This window comes from Chiloscyllium plagiosum, unplaced genomic scaffold, assembly GCF_037043375.1.
Source record: "Chiloscyllium plagiosum isolate Xiang-an unplaced genomic scaffold, Cpla_swu_hap1 HiC_scaffold_25, whole genome shotgun sequence".
NCBI lineage: Eukaryota > Metazoa > Chordata > Chondrichthyes > Orectolobiformes > Hemiscylliidae > Chiloscyllium > Chiloscyllium plagiosum.
In genome coordinates, this window is record NW_028270163.1 from 32,888,938 (window position 1) to 32,916,889 (window position 27,952).

At 39.0% G+C, this 27,952-nt stretch overlaps 1 protein-coding gene across 25 annotated transcripts in view; it reads left to right on the forward strand.

The window, feature by feature from the left end:
* Positions 1–27,952, forward strand: part of rbfox3a (RNA binding fox-1 homolog 3a) — a 1,559,488-nt gene that overhangs the window by 1,465,044 nt on the left and 66,492 nt on the right. For 22 of the 25 annotated variants that reach the window (XR_015761407.1, XR_015761408.1, XM_088000569.1 and 19 more), the window contains 3 exons: positions 569–661; positions 17,302–17,362; positions 22,971–23,024. Coding sequence is in view for 23 of the 25 variants with exons in the window: in XM_088000569.1 (XP_087856695.1) it covers positions 569–661; positions 17,302–17,362; positions 22,971–23,024 (208 nt within the window). In the remaining 2 variants the exon portion in view is untranslated. The remainder of the gene's footprint in view (positions 1–568; positions 662–17,301; positions 17,363–22,970; positions 23,025–27,952) is intronic. The other 3 variants (XM_088000566.1, XM_088000573.1, XM_088000581.1) reach the window with 3 other exon arrangements.

The following is a 27,952-nucleotide window of genomic DNA, read 5'->3' on the forward strand; positions in this document are numbered from 1 at the left end:
TTTTGAAACTGGAGCATTATGTTTGTCCTCCTTCCATCAAATATCCAAAACCTAATGTCATTATATATTAGCACAAAATAAAAAACTGTAAATTATTTTCCTACATTTACAATTTATCATACTAGCTTTTTGTTCCAAAACCAGAGTAAAAAGGAACCTCACTGGGAATAGCTTGAACTTTAAGAAATTAAAGTGGTCTCACCGAGGTTAGTCCCTTCTAGTTGCCAATGTTCCCTACTTTACTTAGCTGGAGATGGACCACTTTGTTTATCCAATTTTATTGGTGGTAGACTTTCAAGATTCAGGATCCGAGCAAGCTATTCAGGGTCCGAGTTAGCTATCCCATTATCATAACAGAAATGTAAATAATCTACTTATGTGTTTTCAATAGCAACAATATCTTTTCCTCTCAGCATACTTTCCATTTCACATTCTTGGGTCTATTTGCTCTGTGGCCTCGTAGAATGACTTTGCTACCTTGATGTTCCAGCTGGTATACTGAAACTGTCTTATTCCCTGTATAATCATATGCATGTCTCTCTTTTCCTTTTCTCTTACCTGCATGCAGGGATTTGGTTTCGTAACTTTTGAAACCAGTGCTGACGCGGACAGGGCACGGGAGAAATTAAATGGAACAATCGTAGAAGGTCGTAAAATAGAGGTGCAGGTCCAATTCTTTTTCTTTTCCCTACTTTAAATGTCTACTTCATCATTTTCTATTGATTAGTCTGTGTGCTTTTTCCATTTCCTTCCTTCCACCCTTCCATACTGAAGTATATTCCCTTGAACAGATGCCTCCATTTTGAAAAGGAATCACAATGCTATGTTTTGGTGCTCCTCATTGGTCTTGACTGGTGTAGTATTTAAGGTCAACATTGTGTAAAACTCTATAGCTGATAAGTCACATTGCCAATTAAATCCATTCAATAGCTAAGTAAAATGATTTTAATTGTATAAGAGCACTAATTTCCCCCAAGGAATTGTGCTTATTCTTGAGATTGAAGCACAGGAAATATGAAAATTCTAAGCATAAAGTTTCACTCAGTTTTTGCTTTTGATGCTCATAAGGAGGGTATCAAGGTCAAGAAGAAGAACAATATGTTTTATGAAAATAGGGCACAGGCGTTTTGTGCTTTTCTCATAGGTGATGTTATTTCAGACATAATAGTTAACATAATCTCACCCAATCTTCCTGTGTTGGGGACAGTTGATATGCCCGGTGCCTTGTTTTCTAAGCAAAAATGTAAGAGCAACTACCTCAGCCACCAACATTACTGAGGTGGAAGAGTGTTGGAGATATTTTAAAAGCTTTTAGTACAAAGAATATACTCTTGCATTGGTTCTAAACCATCTTTAGTTTGATGTTCTTTGTTACTCATTTCCATTGGTTTTGCATTCACTTTTAGACTGATTAATAAACTCTGATATTAAATGAATCCCACGGGAATTCATCTGCATGGTTTGGCTAGAAGCATAAACGATAGAAATGTATCGGAGCTTTGGCTGTATCCTTTGCTGTCACACAGCACTAGAGACTTCTGGAACAGTATACAAAAGTATTTTTGGCATTAATGATAGATTAGTACAATTGCTGAACTGAGACCAGTGTAATGTACTACATGAATCAAAAGTGGATCGGTATTGATAACAAGAAAACTATACTTAATTACAGGACTATTGTAAGATTACAATCAAAATGCTTTCTCTCTCGTGCTCTAGTTTACAATAGCCCAAGTTTGTGGTCAGCTGTGGAACAACAGTGTTCTCCTCTGACCCATAGAGAATTAGAGATCTCGGTGGTGTGGATTTCACCTTGCATGGGGTTAATTTGATTCTGGCATCAAGTTAAGAGGATCTCCAGGCATTCAAAAATAATAATGGCATAATTAGGCTAAGTAGCTTATCACTCATAGACAACAAGCAAGAAGTAAAATGCATTGATTGTAAAATTTATAAACAGTGAATGATAGCAAAATATAGATTGGGATATACTCATTAGAAGTTGAAGTATCAAGTAATATTTTTATATAAGAACACTGGATTTTTATCCAGAGTCAAAAACTTTAATATTACACAAACACAACATTAGTTTTCCAAGGCCAGAGAGGTCACTCAGAATTAGTTTGGATTTAGAAATTGTTTAAAAATGAATTGCATCTCTTTGTCAAAGCAAATCTTTTTTGACAGCAATATCATAGTGTAAAAGGGCAATTTCTTGTTGGTTCAGGGATTTCAATGGATTACCATCTATGCACTCTTCAACAGCACACCGTATGGAAGCACACAGAATCACTGGCTGCAACTTCTGGATTGCTGTGTTTAAGTGTATGCATAGAAACTGCTGAAATTGCTGTCAGTTTTGTAAGGCAATGGCAAAGAACATACCCAGGCTCATGCTCCATCTTTCTCCCTGTCATATATAACATGCTTCCTCATTTGCTCTCAACGACACTCCCCACACTGCTAACCTTGTTTGGCACCTTTGCTGCCTATTCCTTTGTGTGGGACACCTTACCAGCTAGCCCCCACTTGCATCAGCATTCACAGCTGTGGGTCCCACTTTCATCACCCTTAATACCACCACTTCTCTAATTTCCAGGGAAGCAGCCCACAATAGGGCAAAAAGAGCCAAGATGGGTGGTTGGGTGCATGGCATTCAGCTCCTCACCCCCTGTGAGGAAAGGATCCTGAGCCTGACCATCACGAGTGGCCAAATTATTTTATCTAAATCCCTGGACTGAATCGGAGAGTGTCCTTGACTTATTGAACCAGGACCCAACCTGGAACAAATAGTGTCTCCTTTGAGGACTACTGACAACCGTGATAAGCTTCCAGGCTTTGCACTAAACAGCACGGTGAAACAGAAGGACTGTGAACCTGGTAGCTCTAGCTGAGAAGACAATGCACAATAAAGGCAAGAAAGGGAATGCTGTGAATATCCAGGTAGCCACAGGTTGAGTGAGAACCAAGACAGCCAAGCGAGCAACCGTGAGATTTCAGTCTTTGAGCTGAGTGCTTCTCCCAACATGCACCATGTCCTTGCAGCAGCATTGCAGTGATAGTTGTCAATATGGCCTGAAGTGCAGCATGACAGTGCAGCAGGCTGGTCCATGTGGATTGGAGATGTACCATGATGCAGATATGTTGGCAAGTGCCCAATGCCAACATTTATGGATATGGGATGCAGGAGGCTGGTGAAACGTGGCCTGAGATATTAGTGCCAAGTGCCAAGATAGAGGTCTGAAGGTCAAAGGGGTGATGCTGGAGTCACCAGGTACAGCACAGCCTTTCATGTTGACAATTCTCAGTGTCTCGCTTCCTCACAGTGAATGATAGGAGAGTAGCTGCATATTAACAAAACTGAGATCTACAGTTAATGAGGCTGACACTAAGCAAAAAGCACCTTTAATAGGCAACTTGCTGAGCAAGAATCTCACCTCAGTGTTTAGAACTCTGTTGGAAAATGCAGCTAGTTGCTTCCTATGTCAAGAATGGCCTCGCTGGACTTCTCACCTGGATTATCCCAGATTTCAGGCCATTGCCTAAGTTGTTCAGATCCCTGTAAGATTCTGCCCTTTTTGACAAAGCAGCCAACCCTCCAGTACTTCACTTACATGTTATTATAATCTTCAAGATTCATTCACTTCTTCTGGAACCAACCCAAAGACATGCAAAGGCTCTCAGGAATGTTCTTAAATTCTCCTCGGTCTTCTGGCTTTCTCACACCACAGATTTGTGGAGATATTTTCATTATTTGCTGGCTATGTGGTACAGCAACCTCTCCTTTAAATATCTCATGGCCGTCAGTTCCTCGGCTACTGTCCTGGTTGGGAGAAGCCTTCCAAACTAACTTTGCTAAATGCTTTCCAACATTCCAACAGGACCACTGTAGATTTTTTCTTCTAACTTAAAGCTAGGAAAATCTTCCAGCTCCTTGTCTCCTCTTAAATTCCAAACTTATCACAAACAATCTTTCATATTCTACACAGTGAACAGTGAAGGTACTATTTTCTCTGTGTAAATACAGACCTGACTAATGCTACTTTCCTTTGGTTCTCCCAATTCAATGAGCTGCAATCTGTACCAAATCAAATCTGCAGGTGTCTTCAATTTGAAATACCCAGATAAATTAAACATCATCGACAGTCCATTTCCATGACAACACCGCATGCATTTGAACGTTCCCAAACAGAAGTTAAAACTACTTATGTTTTACCTTCAACATAACTCTTTGATTCTGTAATCCATATGAATAATTTATATTTCTATTCAAGTTACGTGGATACAAATTGTGAGTAGATATTCACAACAATCTGGAATGGAGAGATAAACCCTAGTTCACTGATCAGTGCTGAAGATCATGCCTGGAAACACATGAATGGTCCTAAAAATAAAGTGTTAGCCTGGTGAAGCCACAGGGCAAGATTCATTGTGTATCAAACAGAATATGCAGCAAGTGATAGACAGAGCTAAGCAATTCCACAACTAACAGATCGGATTTAATCTCTACAGTCTTTCTGCATCCAGTCATGAATGGTGGTGAACAATTAAGGATCTTAGTGGAGGAGGATGCTCCAAAATTATCTGCAACCTCAATTATGTGAGACCCACAATTAATAATGTTGAAACATTTGCAACAACCTTCAAGCATCAGTGTCAAGTAAACAATTCACGTTGCCCTCCTCCCAAAGCCCCCAGCATCACAGATGCAAGTCTTCAGCCAATTCAATTCCCTTCAATGATATCACAAATCAGCTAAAGGCATTGGATTCTGCAAAGCTACAAACCTGGGATTACCATTAACTGGAAACTGAATGGAGTTGGTCACCAAACTTCAGTGGTAACAAGAGAATGTCAGAGGCTAGAAAAATATTCTTGCAGTGATACTGAGACCTGGCTCCAGAACTAGTCGTGACCCCAGCTGAGTTGCTCCAGTATGGATAAAACAGTGGCATCTATCGGCATTGTGGAAAAGTGCCTAGGTATGTCCTCTACACAAAAGGCAGGAGAAATCCAACCTAGCCAGTTACCACCTCATCAATCTGCTCTCAGTCAACAGGAAAGTGGTCATCAATAGTGCCATCAAGCAGCACTTGCTTAGCATTAACCTGTTCACTAATGCCTAGCTTAGGACCTGCAAGGGCCACTCAGCTTCTGACCTCATCACAGCCTGATTCAAGTATGAATCAATGAGCGGAACCTTAACACCAAGGCAGTATCAAGCAGCTCCAGCAAAGCTGGAATCAGTAGGAACTCGGAGAAAGTTCCCCACTGGATGGAGTCATATCCAGCACAAAGAAAGTGGTTGTGATTGCTGGAGGTCAGACATCTCGGTCACTACAAGAGTTCCTTCAAAAGGTCAGGAATGGAGACATTTGCTGATAATAGCGCAACTTTCTCCACCATTTGTGACTCCTTAGATACCAAAGCAGTCAGTGTTGAGCTACAGCAAGACCTGGAAAATATGCATGCTTGGGCTAACAAATGACAAGTAACATTCACACTGCACAACTGTGAGGCAATGACCAACTTCAACATTTAGTGGCATTGCCATTGCTGAATCCCTCATTATCAACAACTTGGGGTTAGCATTGTCTGGAAACTGAATGGGACTAGTCACCAAAATTCTGTGGTTACAAGAGAAGGTTGGAGGCTGGGAATCCTGCAGTGGGTAACTCCCCTCCTGACTCCCCAAAGCCAGTTTACAGGGCACAAGTCAGGAATGTGATGGAATACTCCCCACCTGCTGGGATGGGTGCAGCTCTAACACTCAAGAAACTTGACACAACCAAGGTCAAAGCAGCCTGCTTGACTGGCACATCATTGACAAACATTCAAACCCTCTGCCACCAAAACTCAACAGCAGCAGTATGTACCAATTATAAGATGTACTGTAGAAGTTTGCCATCGCTCCTTAGGTAGCACCTTCTAAACCCACGACCACTACCATCTTGAAAAGCAAGGGCAGCAGGTACGTGAGAACACCACCATCTGTAAGTTCCCCTACACCTGACCCCTAACCCTCTCACCCTCCCTCCCCACCCCATCCTAACTTGTAAATATAATGCTGTTCCTTCAGTGTCACTGGATCAAAGTTCTGACGCACCCTCTGCAGCAGCATTGTCGGTATACCAGATGGGCTGCAACAGTTTAAAAAGGCAGTTCATCACCATATTTTCAAGGGCAATAATTGGTATTCCAGCTAGTATTCTCCTGAATGAATAAAAAAAATTGTTACAACTGCTGATATGAGAGCTGCTATTTTTGTTGGCATGAATACTAATGCAGATGGGAACTGCTAAGTACTTGTAAAACCTCAGAGAGAACAAGCAAATTAAATCATCATAGTTGCTTCAAAGTATTGGAATTGGATGGCTTAAAAGGTATAAAAGTCGATTACTCCCCAGGACCTGATCAGGTGTACCCTAGAACTCTGTGGGAAGCTAGGGAAGTGATTGCAGGGTCCCTTGCTGAGATAGTTGTATTATTGACAGCCACAAGTGAAGTGTTGGAAGACTGGAGGTTGGCTAACATTGTGCTACTATTTAAGAAAGGTTGTAAAGAGGGTTTGAGCTTATAGGTAGGGGCTGAATAGGCTGGGGCTATTTTCCCTAAACCTTTTAGAGGTTTATAAAAATCAAATGGTGCATGAATAGGGTAAACAGACAAGGTCTTTTCCCTGGGATGGGGGAGTCCAAAACTAGAGGGCATAGGATTAATGTGAGAGGGGTAAAGTTTAAAAGGGACCTAAGGAGCAACGTTTTCATGCAAATGGTGGAATGAGCTGCCATAGGAAGTGGTGGAGGCTGGTATACTTACAACATTTAAAAGACATCTGAATGATTTTATGAATAGGAAGGGTTTAAGGGGATATGGGCCAAATGCTGGCATACGGGACTAAATTTATCTAGGATATCTGATCAGCATGAATGAGTTGGACTGAGGGGTCTGTTTTCATGATGTACATCGCTATAACTCTCTGGAGATGGACTTACGAAGTTGAAAAGTATTAATACTGTTCACTATATGTATGAAACAATCTGTTCACCATCACAAAAAAATAATTGCAACTTCTAATACTTTTCAAGTACTGTCATCACAATTCTCCATTTTCAAGCTGTCTCTCCTTTCTTCTTTAAAACTGGAATGCCAAAGATTTTGCAAATATTTCCATTTCATTCAATGTGATCCCAATATGCTGTAGCTTGTTCAACTCTGAGCATGGTTAGCACAGCAGATGTAATAGTTTGTATTGTACAGTAATGACTACAAATGCCTGCTTTAGTACGTTTCAATAATCTTGGAAACAGTAAAATTTGCTTCTAATAGACGAGGTCTTCTGATTTTCACAATAGCACTGCAGGCTTTCAGTTTGTTCTGAGAAGTGATTCTGGTCCAATGCTAAGTGCCTGAAACACTGTGCCTGGGTTCTTGCAGTCCATTATCACTGACCCATACCATTTCTGAATCACTTACCTGTGTCTACTTCCATCTCTTTTTATTTATGAAGTTCACCACACGCTCATATAGATCATTTCATAGCTTCTTATTCATGGTAAGCATGTTATAAGCAAAGGCACTTAGTTTAATGTAGCTGGCAGTTAATGCTTTGAAGTTAAATTATTTGTTGATTGCATTTAGATCTTTGCACTGGAAATCTTTATGTTTGAAAATGCATAAGGGGACTTAATATTTTTTTAAAATTCCATATTTCTTAAGAGTTTTGGATTGTCATTTTTCTCCAACTGTGAAGGTATGAAATATTAATAGAATTTTCATGTGGAAGCTTTTTCTGTGACCAAAATTATCAAAATAAGTGATATTAGCTTTCCTATTTCCTTAATAGTTTGTAGAGGTGAATAAATTCTACAGGTATAAAGTAGCTCTAATAATATCTTCTTCAGATGGATCCTAGATACATGGTTTATGTTTTACTGAATAATAGAATTTCTGTACCATTGTCACAGGTCAGGTCATTATGGAAGGTAATTAAATCAGAGCAATTCTAGCATATAACCCTGGCCACAGCAATGTATCTAATACCTGTTCCATGTCAGATACCACAAATGCTCAGGTGGGAAAGTGTTCTCTCATTTTTTATCAGGGTCTAGCCACCCTTAGATCTGTACCTGAGAGACAGACAGCACGGTGGAGAGCTCCTACCACAATATGGAAGGGTACCCAGAGGAAAAGGATTATCTCTTCTCAGGTGATCACCAATGTACCTTCTTATCACCTTTTCACAAGTGGTTCATCTTCACAAGATGGTGTGAACACATGAATTAGGAGCAGAAGAATGTCATGCGACTCTTCCAGCCTGTTGTTCTATTCTGTAAGATTGTGACTGTTCAGTTTGTGTTTCAAATTCCATTTTTTCATCTTCTCCAATACTCTGATTCCCTTACTGATAAACATCTGTCTCTGTCTTCCTAAGACAGTGTTACAAAGTTGCTCAACCCAAAGACATTAAAAAAATTCTCCTCTTCTGTCCTGAAGTGGAGATCCCCTAATTTGAAAACAGTATCCCCTAGCTCTGGATGCACCCACAAGAGCAACTGTCCTTTCCACATTGACCTGATCAGGATATTATACACTTCAGTCAAGCCACCCTTCACTCTGCTAAACTCCATTGTAAACAAGCCCAGTATTTCCAATTTTTCCTCATAAGACAGTCTGCTTTGTATTGCCTTCAATACATTAACACCTTTCCTTTAGAAATAAAAACTGCACATAGAATTTGAGACATCTAATCCCCAATGCCCTAGTTAAAAAGGTCACTATAGGGCTGCTCTCTCATTATAGAAAGATGGGCATGGATGATTTGGACTGAAGGGCCTATTTTCATGCTATACACCTCTATGACAGGGTCACCATGCCTCAGATATGAGAGAGGATAAGGAGGAGAGTCCTCCATGGTAATTTCAGCTGGGGTGGGAACAGAACCCCCACTGTTAGCATCACTCTGCATTGCAGACCAGCCATTCAGCCAACTGAACAAATTGAACCCCTACCAATGCCCTGTAAGACTGAGGCATAATATTTTCACATTTGTGTTAATTTTTTTCTTATAATAAAGGATATCATTCCATTAATTTATAAAAGTATTTGCTGTATCTGTATGCAAACTTTTTCTGACTCACGCAATAGAAAACTTTGATGCCTCCGCATCTTTTAGAATTCTGCAGTTGTTCTCCGATAAGGTTTTGTTTTATTCTTCCAATAAAAGTGACCAATTCCATATTTTTCCACCTTTTACTCAAACTGTCAGATGTTTGCCCACTCACTCAGTCTATCTATACTGGTCTGGAACCTCATTATGCCCTCTTCACAACATACTTTCTGACCTGTGTTATGTCATCTGCAAATGCAACTGTCCTGCCTTTCTAATCTCAAAGTTGTTGATGTAAACTGGAAAAAAGCTGTATCCCCAACACAAACCTCAGTGGGACTCCATTCGTCACATCCTGCCAATCAGATAAAGATCTCAGTTTTGTGCCAGCCAGCTAATCTTCCATCAATGCAAATGTATAAATCCAAATGCCACGTGTTTCTACTTTACACAACAACCTTTGATGTGATACCTTGTCAAATGCCTGCTGGAAATCCACAGCACATCTACAACCCCTCCTTATCCAGACCACATGTTATTTCTGAAAGCAATTACTTAATTTCTCTGTCACAAAGTTAAAAATCCAACAACACCAGGTTATAGTCCAACAGGTTAATTTGGAGGCACTAAACAGGATCATAAGATACAGAATTTATAGCAAAAGATCACAGTGTCATGCAGTGGAAATGATATATTGAACAAACAATCTTATGGTCCTGGTTCACAACTACCTGATGAAGGAGCAGCATTCCATGAGCCAGTGCTTCCAAATAAACCTGTTGGACAATAACTTGGTGTGTGTGATTTTTAACTTTGCCCACCTCAGTCCAACATCGACTCCTCCACATCGTCTCTGTCACAAAACCATGCTGACTTTTTCTGATTACTTTGAACTTTGCTAAGTTACCAAATATAGTTTCTTTAATGATTGATTCTGGTCTAGCATCCTAACATAGAATATAAGGGAGCAGCATACTGAATGCTTACAGGATTGGTAGGCCAAATTAAGCAGTTGTAAACTCATTTTTATCATTGTCGACTAATGGATTTTTCTTGCAATTATCTCTTGTCCTTGTTTTTACAGTCTTTACAATTTATCAATGGATCAGCTTATTCGTTGATTTATGAAAATTTTATGAGACTGTTAACTGAATATGTTTATTTGGCAGATATAATGGTCCAGACAAATATTATTTTGAATCTTGAAAATGTCTGAAATCAAAGAAAGAATGATGAGAAATAAAGTTTTGCAGTTACTAGATCAAAGGAATAGGAGTGACATCTTGGGAGGTACTGCATTTGTTTAAACACAACAGTCAGACCGAGACTATCACAGATAGAAGGCTGATCATGATACTTAATACCCGATGGTATACAAGATGTGAATGGCATGTTTCAAGAGTACACGGTACTGAGAGTTAGGATACAATAGGTAGTTTTGTTGTTCTTTGCATTTTGAGAGAATTAATAGTCTTTGACGTTTTTGAAAATATATTGTCTGTACTCAGTGCTGTTCATTACGCAATTTAAAGTAAATAAATTGTTTGTTACAAGCTTAATCTCAAACTATGATCTAATATCTTCCAACAAACCAGAATACAATGGGATGTTTCTTTATTTGCCCCTTGGACATTGTAAATGAGCAGAGAAAGGCACAGTTTGGTTCATAAGAAATGAGAAGTATTTCATACAGGAATGACGAATGACAGTACATTTAAGGACAAATTCTACTAATTGGTCCTAATGTAGTGAACTTTGGCTTGATACTTTAATTAGAGTTATCGTCATTTATCGAGTCATAGGGATCTACAGCACAGAAAAATGCACTCTTCAGCCAATTGCATGCATGCCAGCACTTGGCCCATAGCTTCTTAAAAGATAGTAGGTGTTTCTGCCTCTACCACCTTAGTAACAGTGAGTTCCAGATTCCCACCACCCTCTGGGTGAAAAGGATTTCCCTCACATCTCCTTTAATTCTTCTGCCCCTTACCATAAATCTATGCCACCCGTTCACTGATCCCTCAGTCATGGAGTAATGTTTCTTCCTGTCTACCATATCGATGCCCCTCAACTGTATACATTTCAGTCATGTCTTCTGTCAGTCCCTTCTGCAGCAAGAAAAACCCTTGAGTCTGTCCAATCTCTCTTCATAACAGAAACTGTCCAGCCCAGCCAACATGCTCTTCTTCAATGCTATCATATGCTATTTACTGCACTAAAGGCGGCCACTTGGCCCATCAAGTTCCATGCTAGCTCTCTGTAGAGCAAGCCAATTAGTCCTAAATACCCTGTCCTATCACCATAACACCGCGTATTTATTACCTTCAACTGGCCATTCCTTTTCCCATGATTGTGTCAGGACCATAATTGTGTTTCATTAAAAAAGATTGCCTGTAACTAGTTTCAACTGGTACTCCTTTTCAACTGGAACAGAAATGAGACAGTCAAGAGAACTCCTACACTACAGGAATGTACAGATCCACATGTTTTATCTGCAGTTTATTGAGGAGTTAAAACACTGGCATCTACATGATTATGTGGAAAATTTCCCAGATGTGTCCTGTACACACAGGAGAAACATATCTCAGCCTATTACCAACCATCAGTTCACTGTCAAGTGATGGAAGAGGGATAATAACAATACTCTTAAGCAGATGAATTTTGTGAGAACCTGCTTACTGACGTTCAGTTGTATTCTGCCAGGGCCACTCAGGGGTGAGGTAAAAGTGAACACCCTCAACACTAAGACCACAAATTGCATGGTCAACTAGTGTGGCATGAAGGCCTAGCACTAGGAAAACTAGAGTCAATGAGAATCAGGAAGAAAAACTCTACTGGTTGGACATGCCTAGGACAAAAGAAAATGGTTATGATTGGTGATCAGTCATCTCAGTCTGGGATGTATCTGCAGGAGTTCCTCAGGATAGTGTCCTAAGCTCAGCCATCTTCAGCAGCTTCATCAATGACCTTCCGACCATCACAAGGTCAGAAATGGGAATGTTTGCTGATGATTACACAATGTTCAACACCATTCACAATTCTTGAACTATAGCAAGACCTGGACAATATTCAGAGTCAAGATTAGAGTGGTGCTGGAAAAGCACAGGAGGTCAGGCACCATCTGAGGGGCAGGAAGATCGATACTGACTATGATCTCCTGCATCTGCAGTACCCACTTCTGCCTGGACAATATTCAGCCTCGGGCTGACAACTGGTAATACTTGTGCCACACAAGTGCCAGGTAATGACCATCTCCAATAGGAGAGAATTTAACTATTTGTGTCTCGACATTTAATTGCATTACCTTCACTGAATCCTCCACTATCAACATTCTGGGATGTTACCATTGATCTGAAACATAAATACTATAGTTACAAGGAATCCTGCAGCATGTATCTCACCACCTGATTCCCCAAAACATGCCCACCAACTACAAGGCACAAGTCAGGAATGTGATGGAACATTCCCCACTTACCTGGATAGGTGCAGTTCCAACAACTCTAAGGAAAACACCCATGTCTGTCCAGGACAAAGCAGCCCACTGGATTAGCACCCCATTCACAAACATTTACTCTGTCCATCACTGATTGATCACCACCTATTGCAGCAAACACAGGAGCCCAGCACAAGGTTACATAAATGCCAGCTTGAACCTATCAACATTGCTATGGCTTGGAAATTGCACATTTTGTTGTGGAAAGATCATCCAATACTCTGAGAATTATCAGGAGAGGCAGAAAATCCTTCACGAAGTTAAGCTTTTTGCAAAGAAAGGCTGTGATAATCAGAAAATGGCTTCGCAACTTTCCACCCCTTCCTTCAACCCTCTACAGTTTATAGTTCCTGCACTCATCTGATAGCATTAGCATAACCAATCATACTAGCCTGCTTTGTCTTTCTAAACTAATCATTTTCTGCCACACTGGTCCACTACTTTACACTTAACCTATCACATTACACCACCACCGTCTTTAGCATTAGCTCATCTATCAGTGATTTACCTAGCCTATCACAGTATGCTACCATTATCTGTTACTGGCACCCTGTAATATGATCTTGTGCATGCATTACACCATTACGTTAACTATATAACTACCAAATTAACTTCCATATATTTCATAGTTTCAGTGCAATTCCAGACTGCAGCAAGTGACCTCTGCTAACCCAGACAATTAGCTGTTCAAATCAGAATTTGCCAGGTGTATGATAAGGTCTTTGCCAAAGCCAATTACTCCATCTCCTTCCCATGAATGCACTGAAGCAGGAAGTCTCCAGGGTTTCAGAGCTCCTTTCAGTTCTGAGCATCATCTCCTATTGCCTGGGACAATATCTCTGCACCATGACTAAAACACTGGAGAGCAGACCAGGAGAGTGTTGTGAGAGATATTTTGGAAGCGCCTAATTGATCTGTGCTTCCCTTCCAACTTAGCTGCTGGAAATGGAGAAGCCTGAGGCCTGCCTTGTCTCAACAAAAGTCTCCTTCGGAGATCAATTACAGCTGCCTGAGATTTCTACCTAGGGGGATGAATGCTCCATAACACACTGGTGTCATGCAAAATGGTCACACAGATGTTAGAAGTTCTAATCCAATACCAAGAAAGACAATAACCACAGTCACATAGGAAACCACTACCTCCGCCTTCCACCTTAAGGAAGCACCATCTGGATTTGACTTATATTCAAGGTGTAGGTCCTCTGATACATAGTCCTCTATACTGATAATCTTTGGTTGCTTGGCCAGTAATGTTTTGAAAGCTGTACCTTAGAAGTCTACAGTCAGGGTATGAAAATGGGGTTGACCTCTAGTGGTCTAAGTCCTGAATTGGATTTGTATTCAACACTTCTGCTTGTGCACCTGTGTTCCTCCATCAGTAAATCTTGCCCTCTATGTCACAAAGTGATGGTTTCTGAGCTGGTGTTTGTAATGTTAAGTAGAAATTAAAATGGATCTTCAATTATAAATTCTTCCTAGTTGATAGTTGGGGACCTACGATTTCATTGGAACAGATCAGGCAAATTAAAAATTGAAAAGGGAGTCAAATTAGGTTCCTTGCAGTTAGGTTCAGAAGAGATTAGAGGAGTTTCATTCACAGATCTTCAGATAATGAAGAATTTCCTGTCCTCACAGATTAAAAAGGCACAAGCTCTGGTTGGCAAGTGGGAAGTAGCATTTGTCTCATGCGAGTGCCATGCAATGATCATCTTCGACAAGGAGTCTAAATAGCTCGTTTTTGCATTCAGTGGCAGCACTATTGCCAAGTCTCCCACTATCAAAGTCTTGGTGGTTGCTATTAATCAGAAACTCAGCTGGTCTAGTTACATGAGAGGAGACACTCCTAAAATAGGTCAAAGGCTAAGAATTCAGTGGTGAGTGATTCTCCTCCTGAATTCACACAACCTCTTTGCTACTTTAAGGTACAAGATGGGAGTACAACAGAGTATTCTGTGCTTGCCTGGATGAATGCAACTGGAACATTTGAGAATCTCAATGCTTTCCAGGAAAAAGTCAGTCAACTTGACCAGCACCTTAGCAGACACTCTCGGTACCAATGCCTTCCAGCTACATTGTGTTCTATCTATTAGAATGCACTGCAACAACTCCAAAGTGTTTCTTCAATCATCCCTTCAAAATCTGTAAACTCTGTGGGTGGCACAGTGGCTCAGTGGTTAGCACTGCTGCCTCACACCACCTGGGTTCAATTCCCACCTCAGGCAACTGTCTGTGTGGAGTTTGCACATTTTCCCCATGTTCGGTGTGGGTTTCCTCCCATAGTCCAAAAATGTGCAGGTTAGGTGAATTGGCCATGCTAAATTGCCCTTAGTGTTAGGTGCATTAGTCAGAGGGAAATAGGTCTGGGTGGGTCGCTCTTCAGAGGGTCGGTGTGGACTTGTTGGGCCAAAGGGCCTGTTTCCACACTGTAAGTAATCTAATCCAATACCAAGAAAGACAATAACCACAGTCACATAGGAAACCACTACCTCCGCCTTCCACCTTAAAGAAGCACCATCTGGATTTGACTTATATTGTCATCTCTTTGTCACTGGATCAATGTCCTTGCACTTAGTGCAGGAGAATCTTCAACACATGGACCTCAAGGATACGATTTACTCTCATTTTCTCAAGGTAAACTAGAGATATGCAAAAAGACAGGATCAGCCACCAATGCCTATATCCTGCCTGAGGCTGATTTTTCTTTAAAGACGGACTCAACACAAAGGATCAATGGTGCATCACACTGGGACATCAATGAAGGGAATGGAAGACGAATATGGACAGAAAAATTGTCGTGAAGAAGAACAGAAGTGTTACTATTGAAACTTCAAACTGTAATTAATTTTATGCAATGTAATTACATTTTGATAGTTCAGAATAAATTGCGAAGAAGTATGAAGGATTGCATTTAGAGAGAGTAGGCCTTACTATCTTGCAATGAACCATGATGTGTTCAGTTGATACATCTAAATGAACTTTACTAAGAATTTCCATTTGCAAAGGTGAGAATTGAGGTCATTAATAAAAAGCAGAAATGTGAATTTAAATGCATCATGTGTATGGATTGCAAAACTATATACTCAGATAGAAATCAGCATCATTGTCATGCACTTAATAAAGAAAGCTAGCACAGAAACTGTTCATGGAAATGATGTTTTTTGTGAATCAGCACATTTAAAATAGAAAATGTCTCATCCGTATTGTCCAGTCAATTGAACAGATGTTTGTCTCCACAGTAATATAGAACAATACTATATATTTTTTTCAGGGTTAAACTATGGAAAATAATTGAAATTCATGTACACTCAAGATTGACTTTTGAGAAATGTTTTTTTAATACTTTTGTTACAAAAGCCATTTATTGTGAATTGTTATGAAAAGTGTAGTCAAGAGTATATGTTAACGCATGTACCAGGACAATGTCAAATTGTTTTAACTAACATTTATAGGATTTTTAGGAAAGTAGATGACAGTATTGTGGAACAAACTTTTCTGAACAGCATCCTGAAATGTATATAAACTAGTTAGCATTTTCTTTCACTCTCTTTCCGTTTAACTTGCTCATATGTTTTTATGTCTTGTTTGTCGCTATCACTCTCAGGTTTCCTTTCTTTGCCTTTTGCTTATTGGTATTAGGAGCAACCAGTGAGATGTGAATTCAAGCAGTTTTAATTTATTTCCAAGTGGGCATCGGTTCACAGCACAGGAAGATGTTTCAACACAAAACAACAGTCTGAGTTATGAGGGCAATAACTGATCATGGAACTTGGAAATATCATTTAGGTACAATGGAGAACACTCATTTGAGGTGGGATTGAAGTTTATTGCAAGGGAAACTGAGCTTGTCATTATATCTTTGTTACAAATCCATTCTTGGAACATTACCTAGCAACATAATACTGTCCCAAGGACCAAAGTAAAGACCAAAACCTTTTCGTCGTCTGTCACTTCTTGTCTGTGTAACAACCAAAATTACATGGGGTGAATTGCACTGTGTAATATCGGTTAATGAGTGAATTAACATGAAATTACTTTGCTGTTTTAACAGAAGCATGACTGCAATTACTTAAATGCTTCCTCTAAAATAGGACACAAGGCAATTATGGATACCTGGGAAGCTTGTAACTAATTCATGGGCTGAAACCACAGGATAAATCTCTAACAGTTCAACAAAAGTCATCTGTAGATTATAGCTTGTAATGTACCTTGTGATTTTACATGATTATATATCATGGTTAACATACAATGTTTTAGTTTCAAAAGAGCTACTGCAACCTGTCAGTATTCCACAGAGTGCATGGAGTGCCTACAGCAAGATCCAGGGACTTACACAAGCTGGTGCACTCCTTTCTGAAACAATTAATACAGGATCATTATTTCACTTGACTGAAGGTTCATAGGTTGTATGGAATGAGCTGCCAGAGGAAGTAGTGGGGGCTGGTACAATTGCAACATTTAAGAGGCATTTGGATGGCAATATGAATAGGAAGAGTTTGGAGGGATATGGGCTGGGTGCTGGCAGGTAGGACTAGATTGGGTTGGGATATCTGGTCGGCATGGACGGGTTGGACCAAAGGGTCTGTTTCCATGCTGTACATCTCTATGACTCTATGACAACAGGTTATGCAATAAAATAGAGCTCACTCCAAGAATATCTTATTAATTCCTGAATGTGATTTGTTTCATCATTTAATCACAGGTAAACAATGCAACAGCAAGAGTAATGACGAACAAAAAGACCCCCAATCAATACACAAATGGTAAGGTAATCAGCAGTCGCTGACTCAGTTATTTCTATGGAGATTGTTTTTGTTATCAACAAATAAATTGTGACTTAAGAATTAATATTAAATAAACAGCCTCCTTGAAAGTAGACTTACTTAGGGCCATATTTCTCCTTTTGAGTTGAGCACGGTCTATGCATGAACATTTACTTTTGGGATAATTGCAAAAAAGGTTTTATTGGACTATTTTTGTATTATTGGCTTTAAAAAATCAAGAAACCACAATAGGAATATAGACACTTGACTCTGGGGTATGCAAAAGTTGCTTTGCTGGACAAACTTAGATAAAGCTGTGATGAGTAAGTGCTCCCTGTGTTGTATCAAATTATACAAGCATATGAGTACGTGTACAAGAAAAATTACTGATCTGAGCAACAGAAGATTAGTTTCCACAAGGACAAAGTAATAGGTTTTCAACTTCAATTATAGTATTTTTAAACCTGCGGGAAGTAACTTGTAGCAGCAATTAAAACTGCGCTGTTCCAGATTTGATTCATTCTGACCAACATATTGCAGTGCTCAGTATCATCCAGTCCATGGAGCAATCCATCCAAGCATCGGCATAGATGGAGAAGATTAACTTTTATAGATGACAGAAATATTGTCAGCAACTTTGTGCAATTAAATTAATTTTATTCAAACAAAAAGAATGGCCCTCCAAAATTGTCCACAACTCCTAAGAAATTGTTAATGTTTTATAATTGCAACAGCAAAACTAACACCCATTCCAAATTTGAGTTGGGAGGTCCAACTTCTTTTCTACTTAATGATAAATAACAGAAAAAATGTCATTGTGTGTTGAGTTTTGAAATATATTTTCTGGTATAGCTTTTGCAGATAAGCATTTACAGTGAATTTTGGTGAATATTGACTAACAAATCTTTGAATTGAGTAACATGTTTGAATTTGCACAGAAGATGCTTTCTGCTGGTGCTACAGCGTGAGATTGGTGTCTACGTTGGCAATTTTGTGGCTCCACAATACTAAGGGATTTGAACTGAGATGGAAATGTGTTGCTGGAAAAGCGCAGCAGGTCAGGCAGCATCTAGGGAACAGGAGAATCGACGTTTCGGGCATTAGCCCTTCTTCAGGAATCCCATTCCTGAAGAAGGGCTAATGCCCGAAACGTCGATTCTCCTGTTCCCTAGATGCTGCCTGACCTGCTGCGCTTTTCCAGCAACACATTTCCATCTCTGATCTCCAGCATCTGCAGACCTCACTTTCTCCTCCTAAGGGATTTGAACCCCTACTTTTACTCCTGCTGCAGCCTGTTATTAACATCGGTATATTTCTGGAGTTGAATGGACCAGGTTTAATCCGCAATCTAGACATCTCGAGAATCCAAGCATGCATTATGAAGTTTCACTGAAGCAAGTCATCTTGGCATTAGCCAAAATAAAATCATTGAAAAGGAGGCAGATTGAGTTTTAAAATGTCTCATGTTAAGGGATTCTTCCTCCAGCAATAATTCATAAACTGCAAATCAAACAATTGTCTCTCCTTAAACTTATTTTATTGTTTCTTCCCAATCTTCTTCATGAAAGGAAAACTTGGTTCCATTGCAATACTTGACAAATTGGAAATAAGACACTTTTAAACTTAATTTGTATTTTGTACCCATACGCATAGCAGTTGTGCTCTGGGAAATATTTTCCAGATGCAACTGGGAATTGTCGATACTACAACATTGCAGACATCAACTCGTTTGAAATAAATACGTTATTCTACCACCAAGGAAATATAAAACCACACCAACCGTAACCCAGCAATATAACTAACGACTGCTGTCACTGGGAATCTGATCCAGTTGGTTGCAAACCCCTACTGCAAGAAGTGTCCTAGGGTTGATACCACCATGGTAATTCAGCAGAGCCTGGGATATGGAACACTACATTTAGAAGAGCTTTGTTGGACTCGAAACATTAACTCTATTTCACTCTATGCAGATGCTACCAGACCTGCTGAGTTCCTGCAGTATTTTCTGCTTTTATTTCAGATTTCCAATATCCACTTTTCTTTTGTTGTTGTTGTTGAAATTATTTAATTACTTTAAGCTCCTGGGTGAAGAAAATTAGTTGAGGCAAACTCCTGTTTATGGTGGAGAGATCACTGGCAGAAATGTGTGTTCATGTCAGGTGAAGAGTAGGCCAGGCTGTGATGCTTTGCTTGTTCAAACAGCCTCACAACCTTCCTAGTCAATTGGTTTGCATGGATAATGATCCTTGGGCGAGGTTACAAAGGTAGACCTCTACCTGTAGAAATATAACTCAAGGAAAGAGAGAGATTATATAGATTAGGGTTACTTTTCTTGGAGCAGTGGAGATGGAGGGGGAATAAGATTGTCATGTATAAATTATGAATGGCATAGAAGGGTAGACAGGAGGGATCAGTGACTAGGCGACATAAATTTAAGGTAAAGGGCAGGAGGTTGAGAGGGGATGTGAAGAAAAACTTAAAGGGTGGTGGGTATATGTAATTGACTGCATGTAAGGGTGGTAGAGGTAGAAACCCTCATAGCATTTCAGAAGTATTTAGCTGTGCATTTGCAATGCTAAGACACACAAGGCTATAGACCAAGTGATGGAAATTGGGATTAGAATATTTAGATTTTTGACCAGCACAGACTCACTGGGCTGATGGGCCTCTTTTTCAAGCGGTAGACCTTTGTGACTCTATGACTCTAAAGTTGTGGAATAGCAAGAGAATGCATTAAGTAGTTGTATATCAATATGGTATAGTGTAATGTTAGGATCCAAACATTATACCTAACTGATTGGTAAAACAGGCAGAAGTGAGGACTGCAGATGCTGGAAACTAGAGTCTAGATTAGAGTGGTGCTGGAAAAGCACAGCAGGTCAGGCAGCATCCGAGGCAGCAAAAGCCCTTCATCAGGAATGGTTGGTAAAATAGACCAATTGTCCAGTTTTTCTTTGTAATAAAGGTAAATATTCTGCCATTGGATATTAAAAATTAACTTCTATCATTACAGAGGAAGATGTTTGAAGTATATTGAACAGATTCAGCTACAATAAATGAGGAAAGATATTTGAATATTTTGAATAGTTTGAAGTATTTAAATCCTATATCTAGACTGTCCAGACTGTATTAAGTGAAGTTCAAGGAGGGACAATGCTTCCTGAACAGTGGGAGTTCTCACCTCTGTAACCACTAGACCCATACTTAAAACACTTTGTCCTCCAACCGCACCACCATACTATCAGGAAAAATTTGGATTTGGTACTGTCTGCAGCTACCAGTGTTAGTTGATGTCATGGAGATCTTTGAACAGGAGAATTTGAAAATACCAACTGGACATTTTTCTCCTCAGGTCATTTATTTATAAATAGTGTGAAATAAACCAATTTTTTAAAAAAATGTTGTCAAATAAAGCCAATTCAGGAATGTAACTCGAGATTTGCTGCCTGCTCCAATTTAGATCCACTAACTTTTTACAAATCAAACAATTGGCTGTTATGTCGCCTTAGTCTTACCAGACCATAGAGGCTGCTCTCTCATAAGAGAGAAGCGACTGGTGGTGATTTAACCTGAGAGCCACCAGACCTCAAGCAAGAGAAGAAGGTGAGTTCTTCATGGTAACCTCAAACCTGTGATGGGAATTGAACTCATGCTGTCAGCATCCCATTCTCTGTAAACCAATAATCCAGCCAACTGAGCTAAACTGATTCCCAATTTGCAAATAGGATGTCAGTGATTAAATATCAAGTTTTCAATAACTTTTCTGATGTTGAAGTTTACATCTACCTTTTGTTTGTTCTGTTGTCATAAACTAGTAGGAAGGAGAATTTATACTGATGGAACATCATGAAGACAATACTTTTGTAATAATGTGACTTGAATTGCAGTGCAGAAAGAAACAGTCAATTTGACCTCGAACCTTAGTCTCCTTATTTTGATCATGACTGAATTAATTTTGCAATGCAGGAAATGGTGCTGTTGACAGCAACGTGGTGTTTTTGGTAGATTATTAACCAATAACCTACCTTAAGTGGATTTGATTTTAAATTAAACTAAGCAATAACTGCAATCTAAAACAAAAAGTTTCGCTCAAATTTTCTTCTGTCAATATATGGACAAAGGCAAGCTTAGAATTGACAATAAAAACATGAAAGTCAGTTTATTTCTTTGAATAGTTAGGATTTGGACATCAAATCAAATAATTACAATCAAAAGCAGTTGTCTGGTTAGCTATCCACTGAGCTACCGTGCCGCCTAAACCGTAATAAACTGTTTCAGATTGTAGTTAAAAAAAAAGTTTTAATGTGTTTAAACATTGTAAGCAACAGTGGTCACTCATTTGTTTCCCATTATGAGGCAAACTTTCTTTTTTCAATTCAAATCTCGATACAATCATGTGTAGATGTTATAGTGCATACCATTGTATCCAATGTGGGAGTTGGAAATCATCTGTAAATTAACAATTTCATTAAAATATCACACAGAGGAATTGAACACAGTACGCCAGCTGGTGCATGAAAAATAGTGCGCAGAGTAACTTTAACACACGTTAGAAATTGTGACTGTTTGCACTTTATTTCACCAGTGAGTTCACGTTATGAAAGATTTTTCTTGAAAGTGCAACTAACTGTGTGATTACTGGGAATTATTTTAAAATGATTGTTTTAATTGGTCAAATTTTGTTTCCAATGAGAATAATGACTGCACTCTGAGTCTACATTTTTCAGGAATATCAGTCTAGATTTTCTGATCCATATTATTAACATAAATTGAAGAATACACAAAAAGAAAAATTAGGGATTTTTTTTGTGGTTAATTTAATGATTTGGAGGTGCCAATGTTGGACTGGGGTGTATAAAGTTAAAAATTACACAATACCAAGTTATAGTCCAATAGATTTAATTGGAAGCGCTAGCTTTCAGAGCACTGCTCCTTCATCAGGGGTTTGTGCACAACGACCTGATGAAGGAACAGAGCTCCTGAAAGCTAGTGCTTCGAAATAAACCTGTTGGATTATAACCTGGTGTTGTGTGATTTTTAAAATTTTTAAATAAGATTTTCTTTTGTTAAATAAAAGCTGTGTACTTTTGTTTTCACTCTGACACTGTTGGAATGGAGAAAGAAGAAGATTTACTCTATTAAATTTATGAAGGATGGATTTATAGTAATGCTGTTGGATCAGATTGACAGCGTGTAAATATGGAGGAACTGGAGGGAACAAACTAGCAAAAAACCATATATCAAGCACTGAAATAAATTTGTGATTTTGTCAGCTCTTAAATAACTATGTTTGTCCACGTGTGTCAAACAAATAACTGTTTTTATGCCAAGCGATCTTCCTGTATTTGTTTGCATTCTTTTATCTTGTCAATAGGGACTCCTGTTAAACTAACCTTTCTGGCTACATTGATGATTCTGCATGAATAATGTATTCTAGTAAATAAATACAAGTGTGAATTTAAAGTCGTGCTGTAATTACCAATCCTCTGTGTATGAAAGTGACTCTTAAACTGCGAGTGAAAATGAGTGCAAAGCTCTGAAGTTGGCTATGATGAATGTAGTTTGCTGTTGCAAAGCTGTTTCACATCAGACCTGTCTCTTCTTTCAGGCTGGAAATTAAATCCAGTCGTCGGAGCTGTCTATGGCCCAGAGTTTTATGCAGGTAAATAATTTTACAAGTCAGAAAATAAGTGAAAGCAATAAAGAAACCTGTGGGATAGCAGTATGAAAAGGAGAAACAGAATGATTGAAATGAAAGCAGGTGACGGAAAGAGCTCATTTTTCATTTTTATTTCCTTTTCCTGATGCTGTACCAAATCATCTTTAATGGATACTGCCTTCATTTCAAAGCAAGGCAGTCTGTCGGCTCACTTGATTAATTTACCACAAATCTTTTTCTCTCCCCTAACCATAGTACTGCAGTTTGCCAAGTCTAAACGTTACCATATGTTTTCTATTCCCCAGAGACGCAGTAAATAGCCGTCTTTGCCTGGCCACATTCCTTGGATATATTCACAAATAATTATCGAAGGATTTAATATACTTTCAAAAGGAATAAACTGGATAGACAGTAATTAATCACTGTTTATCAACAGGCTCTCTATACTGGAGTTTAGTGCTATCAGTCACTGTAAATCCAGTACTGATGACAGGCAAGTCTCCCTCCATTCATCCCCAGGCTTAGTTTTATTATAGTCAAATCTGCTTCACCACAATGACAAATGGAGCCGTAACCTGTTTAAAGAGACTCTATCCCTTTTCTGTTACCCTGCACAGTCCAATTTTCTACCCAATATTTTACATAAATATCATCATGTTTTGCTGACTGAGGCCTTCTCACAGTTAGAAATTGATTTAAAGACTCTTGAGTGCAGCTTTTAAACCTGCTGCAACCAGCATCCAATGATCTGCTTGTCGATTTCCAGACAGTTCCATGAATTCAAAATGAAGCAGCGAGTGATCACAGCTTACTTGGGGTTCTATGAAACCAGGACTATCAGAGAGCAGATCACTGCAGTAATTTTTTTTAAAATTACATTTAACCCATATCCAGCTGAATGGAAAAAATGGATTAAAGGATAGTGTCGTCTCTTTTTGAACCATTTTTCGACAATCTTGTGATAACTCCTTCCAAAACTTAACAAGAAAATCATTTTAAAATCAAGTAAGTGGACTTAATAAGAGATTATTGCTTTCTTTTGCAATAGGCACCAGTACAGAAGGTAAAAGTCATTAAGAAATTGTTCTAATTTTAAAGCCACAGTGCCTTGTACTTGTTTGTTTTTACGTGACATGTCAATAACAGAAAATCTCTCTGTCAAAACATTCCATTTAAACTGCCATCATTGTGAGGAAATTCCATTTTTCAACTGTCAATTTTACAAGTTTTTAATTTATGTACTCTTCTTACTGACTTCCATAATCTGAAATAATTTAGCGATTTACTGTTAGCCAAAACTCAGGTGAAGGATAAGGAAGAGGGGTGCACAATTTCTTCTCAAAATGTATTTCCACTTTTAATTCCCCTGTCTTTTAAGTCTCTGAGTATACCTCTTCAAAGGCATGTGAATGTGAATCACAGCCATATGAATGAATTCTTCTTCTGCAAAAAACAAATATTCAAACAGGTGGATTTTCTTAACTGCCACCCAGGGCCACTGAATCTTTTCAATCAGAAACTCAGGGTAAGAGATGCTCTGCTTGATATGTGTGTGGCAAAATCATGAACGTGCTCCTGAAATTTCCTCTGATCAGCATTTCTTCGAAATCATAAAAACCTTTAATGGGTACAAGAAGTATCTACTGAGGAAATCCTTTGTATTTTTGATGTAAATGTGAGAATCGGTGATATTTAACACCAATCACTCCCATTAAGAACTTAATATTCTGGAGCTTATGTAAAGAGATTTCTTCTCACCACTTTTCTCTGCTCACCTTTTCTGAAAATATTGTCTCCACTAAGCTGTAACACAGTTTGGGTTTTGACTGATCCTGCCTTTGTCTTAACTGGTATCAAGTCCAGTTGCTCTATCACCCTCTACTTGCTGATCGACATTCGCTCCTCGGCAAATAGTGTATTGAATTTAAATTCCCCATCATTGTTTTGAAATGCCTTCATGGGCTCACTTACCCCCAAGAACACAATCTTTGTCATCACCTTCAGCACTACAACCCTTTTGAGATATCTGTGCTCAGTTAATTCTAGTTTCTTAAGGTATTCCAAGTTTAATTGCTGCACCATTAGTGGCCATGCCTTCAGTTACCCAGATCCTGGGGTCTGGAATTCATCCCTTAAATCCCTCTGCCTCTCTACCCTGCTTTTCTCCTTCAAGACACTCCTTAAATTTTGACCAAGCTTTTGGTCATCCTGACTTATTATCTCCTTATTTGGCCTTGTGTGTTTTTTTAAACAATGCTCCTATTCTGCACTTTGTGCCATTGCATTACATTAAAGGTGCTTAGATACTGCCAGCAGAGGAGTGTTTGCAGAATAACGAGCAGAAATTAAAATCAGAGATGCTGAAATGGTCAGAAATCATGCTAAATATCCTTTTTTAATTAAGCCTTTCTGGCCAGTCTTTTTAGTTACCTTCTGTCCTGAAGATATTTGTTATTTCCTGGGATAAGGGTACTCTGCTGTAATATGCCCTTGTGATGATGATGCTCCTTTAACAAGGTATGAGATCCTTGGTTGTTTTTTTCAGAGGGATCATAAATGCAGAGTTGCTGAGAGGTCTAGGTTTGAAGGGTTTTAGGGCCAATTTGATTATAGCTAACAGATACTGCCTTCGGCAAAAGGCTTTCAAGTTTAAAACAACTTGGACAATAAAAGGGGAGTGGCCAGTTCTCAAGCTCAGCTTTTCTCTGGTTTGGTTTGGTTTTAGCAATCCGTCAGTTATGAAGCTGCTGGACCCAAAGAAGCAGGTCCATGCTGATCCTTCCTCTTTCTAACATCTCTCCTGTAAGAACCTGTGTTGCATTTTACCTTTTCTTTTGCCAAAAGGTGTTTATGGGGATTGTGCACGTATTTGAAACAGCATCATTATGTTGAGATAATCTGTTGGGTTTTCAGATATGTTAAGTTACTCTGTATTCTGCTCTTTGTTGTTTGTATTTCATTCAGTAATGTTGCAAATAAATTCTGCAAATAAACTCAGTAGTTGGGTCAGCTACATCGCTCCTGGAATATCCTGCTTAAAATAACGAGCAAAGTAAAGGTCCAGGCTACTTTCTTGAAATGCTTTGAGGGAGCCTGGTCTGGTCCATAACACCCTCCAGTACCTTACACAATGAAACAGTACTCAGATTGAAACCTTGACAGGAAGTGACATGTAGGTTGTTCATCCATAAGGTCAGATGAACTGAACTCAATTATTCAAAAGAGATTACTTGCTTTTCAAGAACTGTGGTGAATTTCCCATTCTTGACCCAGAACGAGTGAGGATTACATGATCTCCAATAACTTCCGAGACAACATACCCATTAATTACGAGGTCTTCAGCACAGTCCTTGCCTCTGAACCAGGAAGTTCAGGTTCAAGAAGTATCTACCTTTTTTTTGGAAAGCATGGGCAATTTGTCTAAGGGCACAGCTCCTTCAGACTTTTTTGCAAGTTATCTTAAGGAGTTAGATGTGCACATTGACCCTTGATTGGAATAACTAATAAGTACTGTTTGCCTTTGTAACCATGACTTTGTAACCAAGCCTTTGCAGATATGCATTGTTCAGCTATGCAGTCACTGAAGTTGCTAAACCATCAGGGAATTTGCATTGTTGAAAGATTAACAAAATATTTGGAGCAATGATTTACTTGCAGTATATTCTCAGTTAGTCAATTAGCCCAGCCTACACATGATAAGTTAAAAGTGCTTTGCAGAGCATGTCTTTCCGTTATACCGATGTCAGCCATTTTACATAGAACAATACCTGATCAAATGTGTGACTGATTTGGAGAGAAGATGATTAATCCGCTGTTTAATCTTCTGTTGATTAGCATTTTAATTGAATAATCAGTAGAGCTGTGATAGCTCATTCATTCCTTATTGGTTGCAGTGATGTAATTGTGATTGAGAGCGTTACCTTCCAAACCATTTCTACGCTGGATATAGATAATCCAAACTGTGAATGAAAATGTCTTCAGCAATAAGTCCTCAACAATATTGTATAGGGTTGAAATGCACTGCCAATGTAGTAAGGAGACAAATGGCATTGTTTGGCATCTGTCCAGATAATTCAGCTACACTGACTAATACAGCCTCAGTTACGCACACTCAGATATACAAGCTGAAAGTGCTCCTTTTCCTGGTTTCTCCAAAGCAGAAAGCACCACTGTACATTTGGATCCGCATGTATTCCATGCATGCTCTTGCACGCACAAGTGTTTTGAGTACCTATGTCAGTCAAAATGCCCAGTGCTTGTCATTCACATCCTGACAGTATATTTATCTACCAAGATGTCAGTTTATGCTTGATGGGAATGTAATCCCTATTTGATGTGAACAACATGACATTCCATTGTCAAGATATGTATTGCATTTTGAGTTGTTAGCTCCTCACTTTAGGCTAGAACTGGATAATGTCACATCTGGATCACTGCTACAGGAGACATGGGGAATGCATAGTGGTTTTGTTTCTGGAGTCCTGGGTTCAACTCCCACCTGCTCCAGAGGTATGTAATAACATCTCTGCACAGGTTGTTTATAAAGTACCTCCAGAAAGCCAGGTTAATGCTTTGGGGATGTAGGTTAAAATTCTATCAAGGCAAATGGTGAAATTTGAATTCAAAATTTTTTAAAAATCTGCAATTAAAAGCGAATCTAATGGTGACCGTAAACCCATTGTGAATTGTTGTATAAACCCTTTAGGTATGAGCTCCTTTTAAGGAAGGAAAAATCTGCCCTCTACATATGGTTTGGTCGACATATGGATCCACACATAGTAAAGTGGTTGACTCTTAAGTGCCCTCTGACATTGCCTAGGAAACTATTAAATTGATGTCCCTTCAGTATTGCTGGATCAAAATTCTGGAACTCCCATCCTAAAAAGCTCTGTGGATGCATTCAACTCCCATGGACTGTAGCAGTTAAGGTG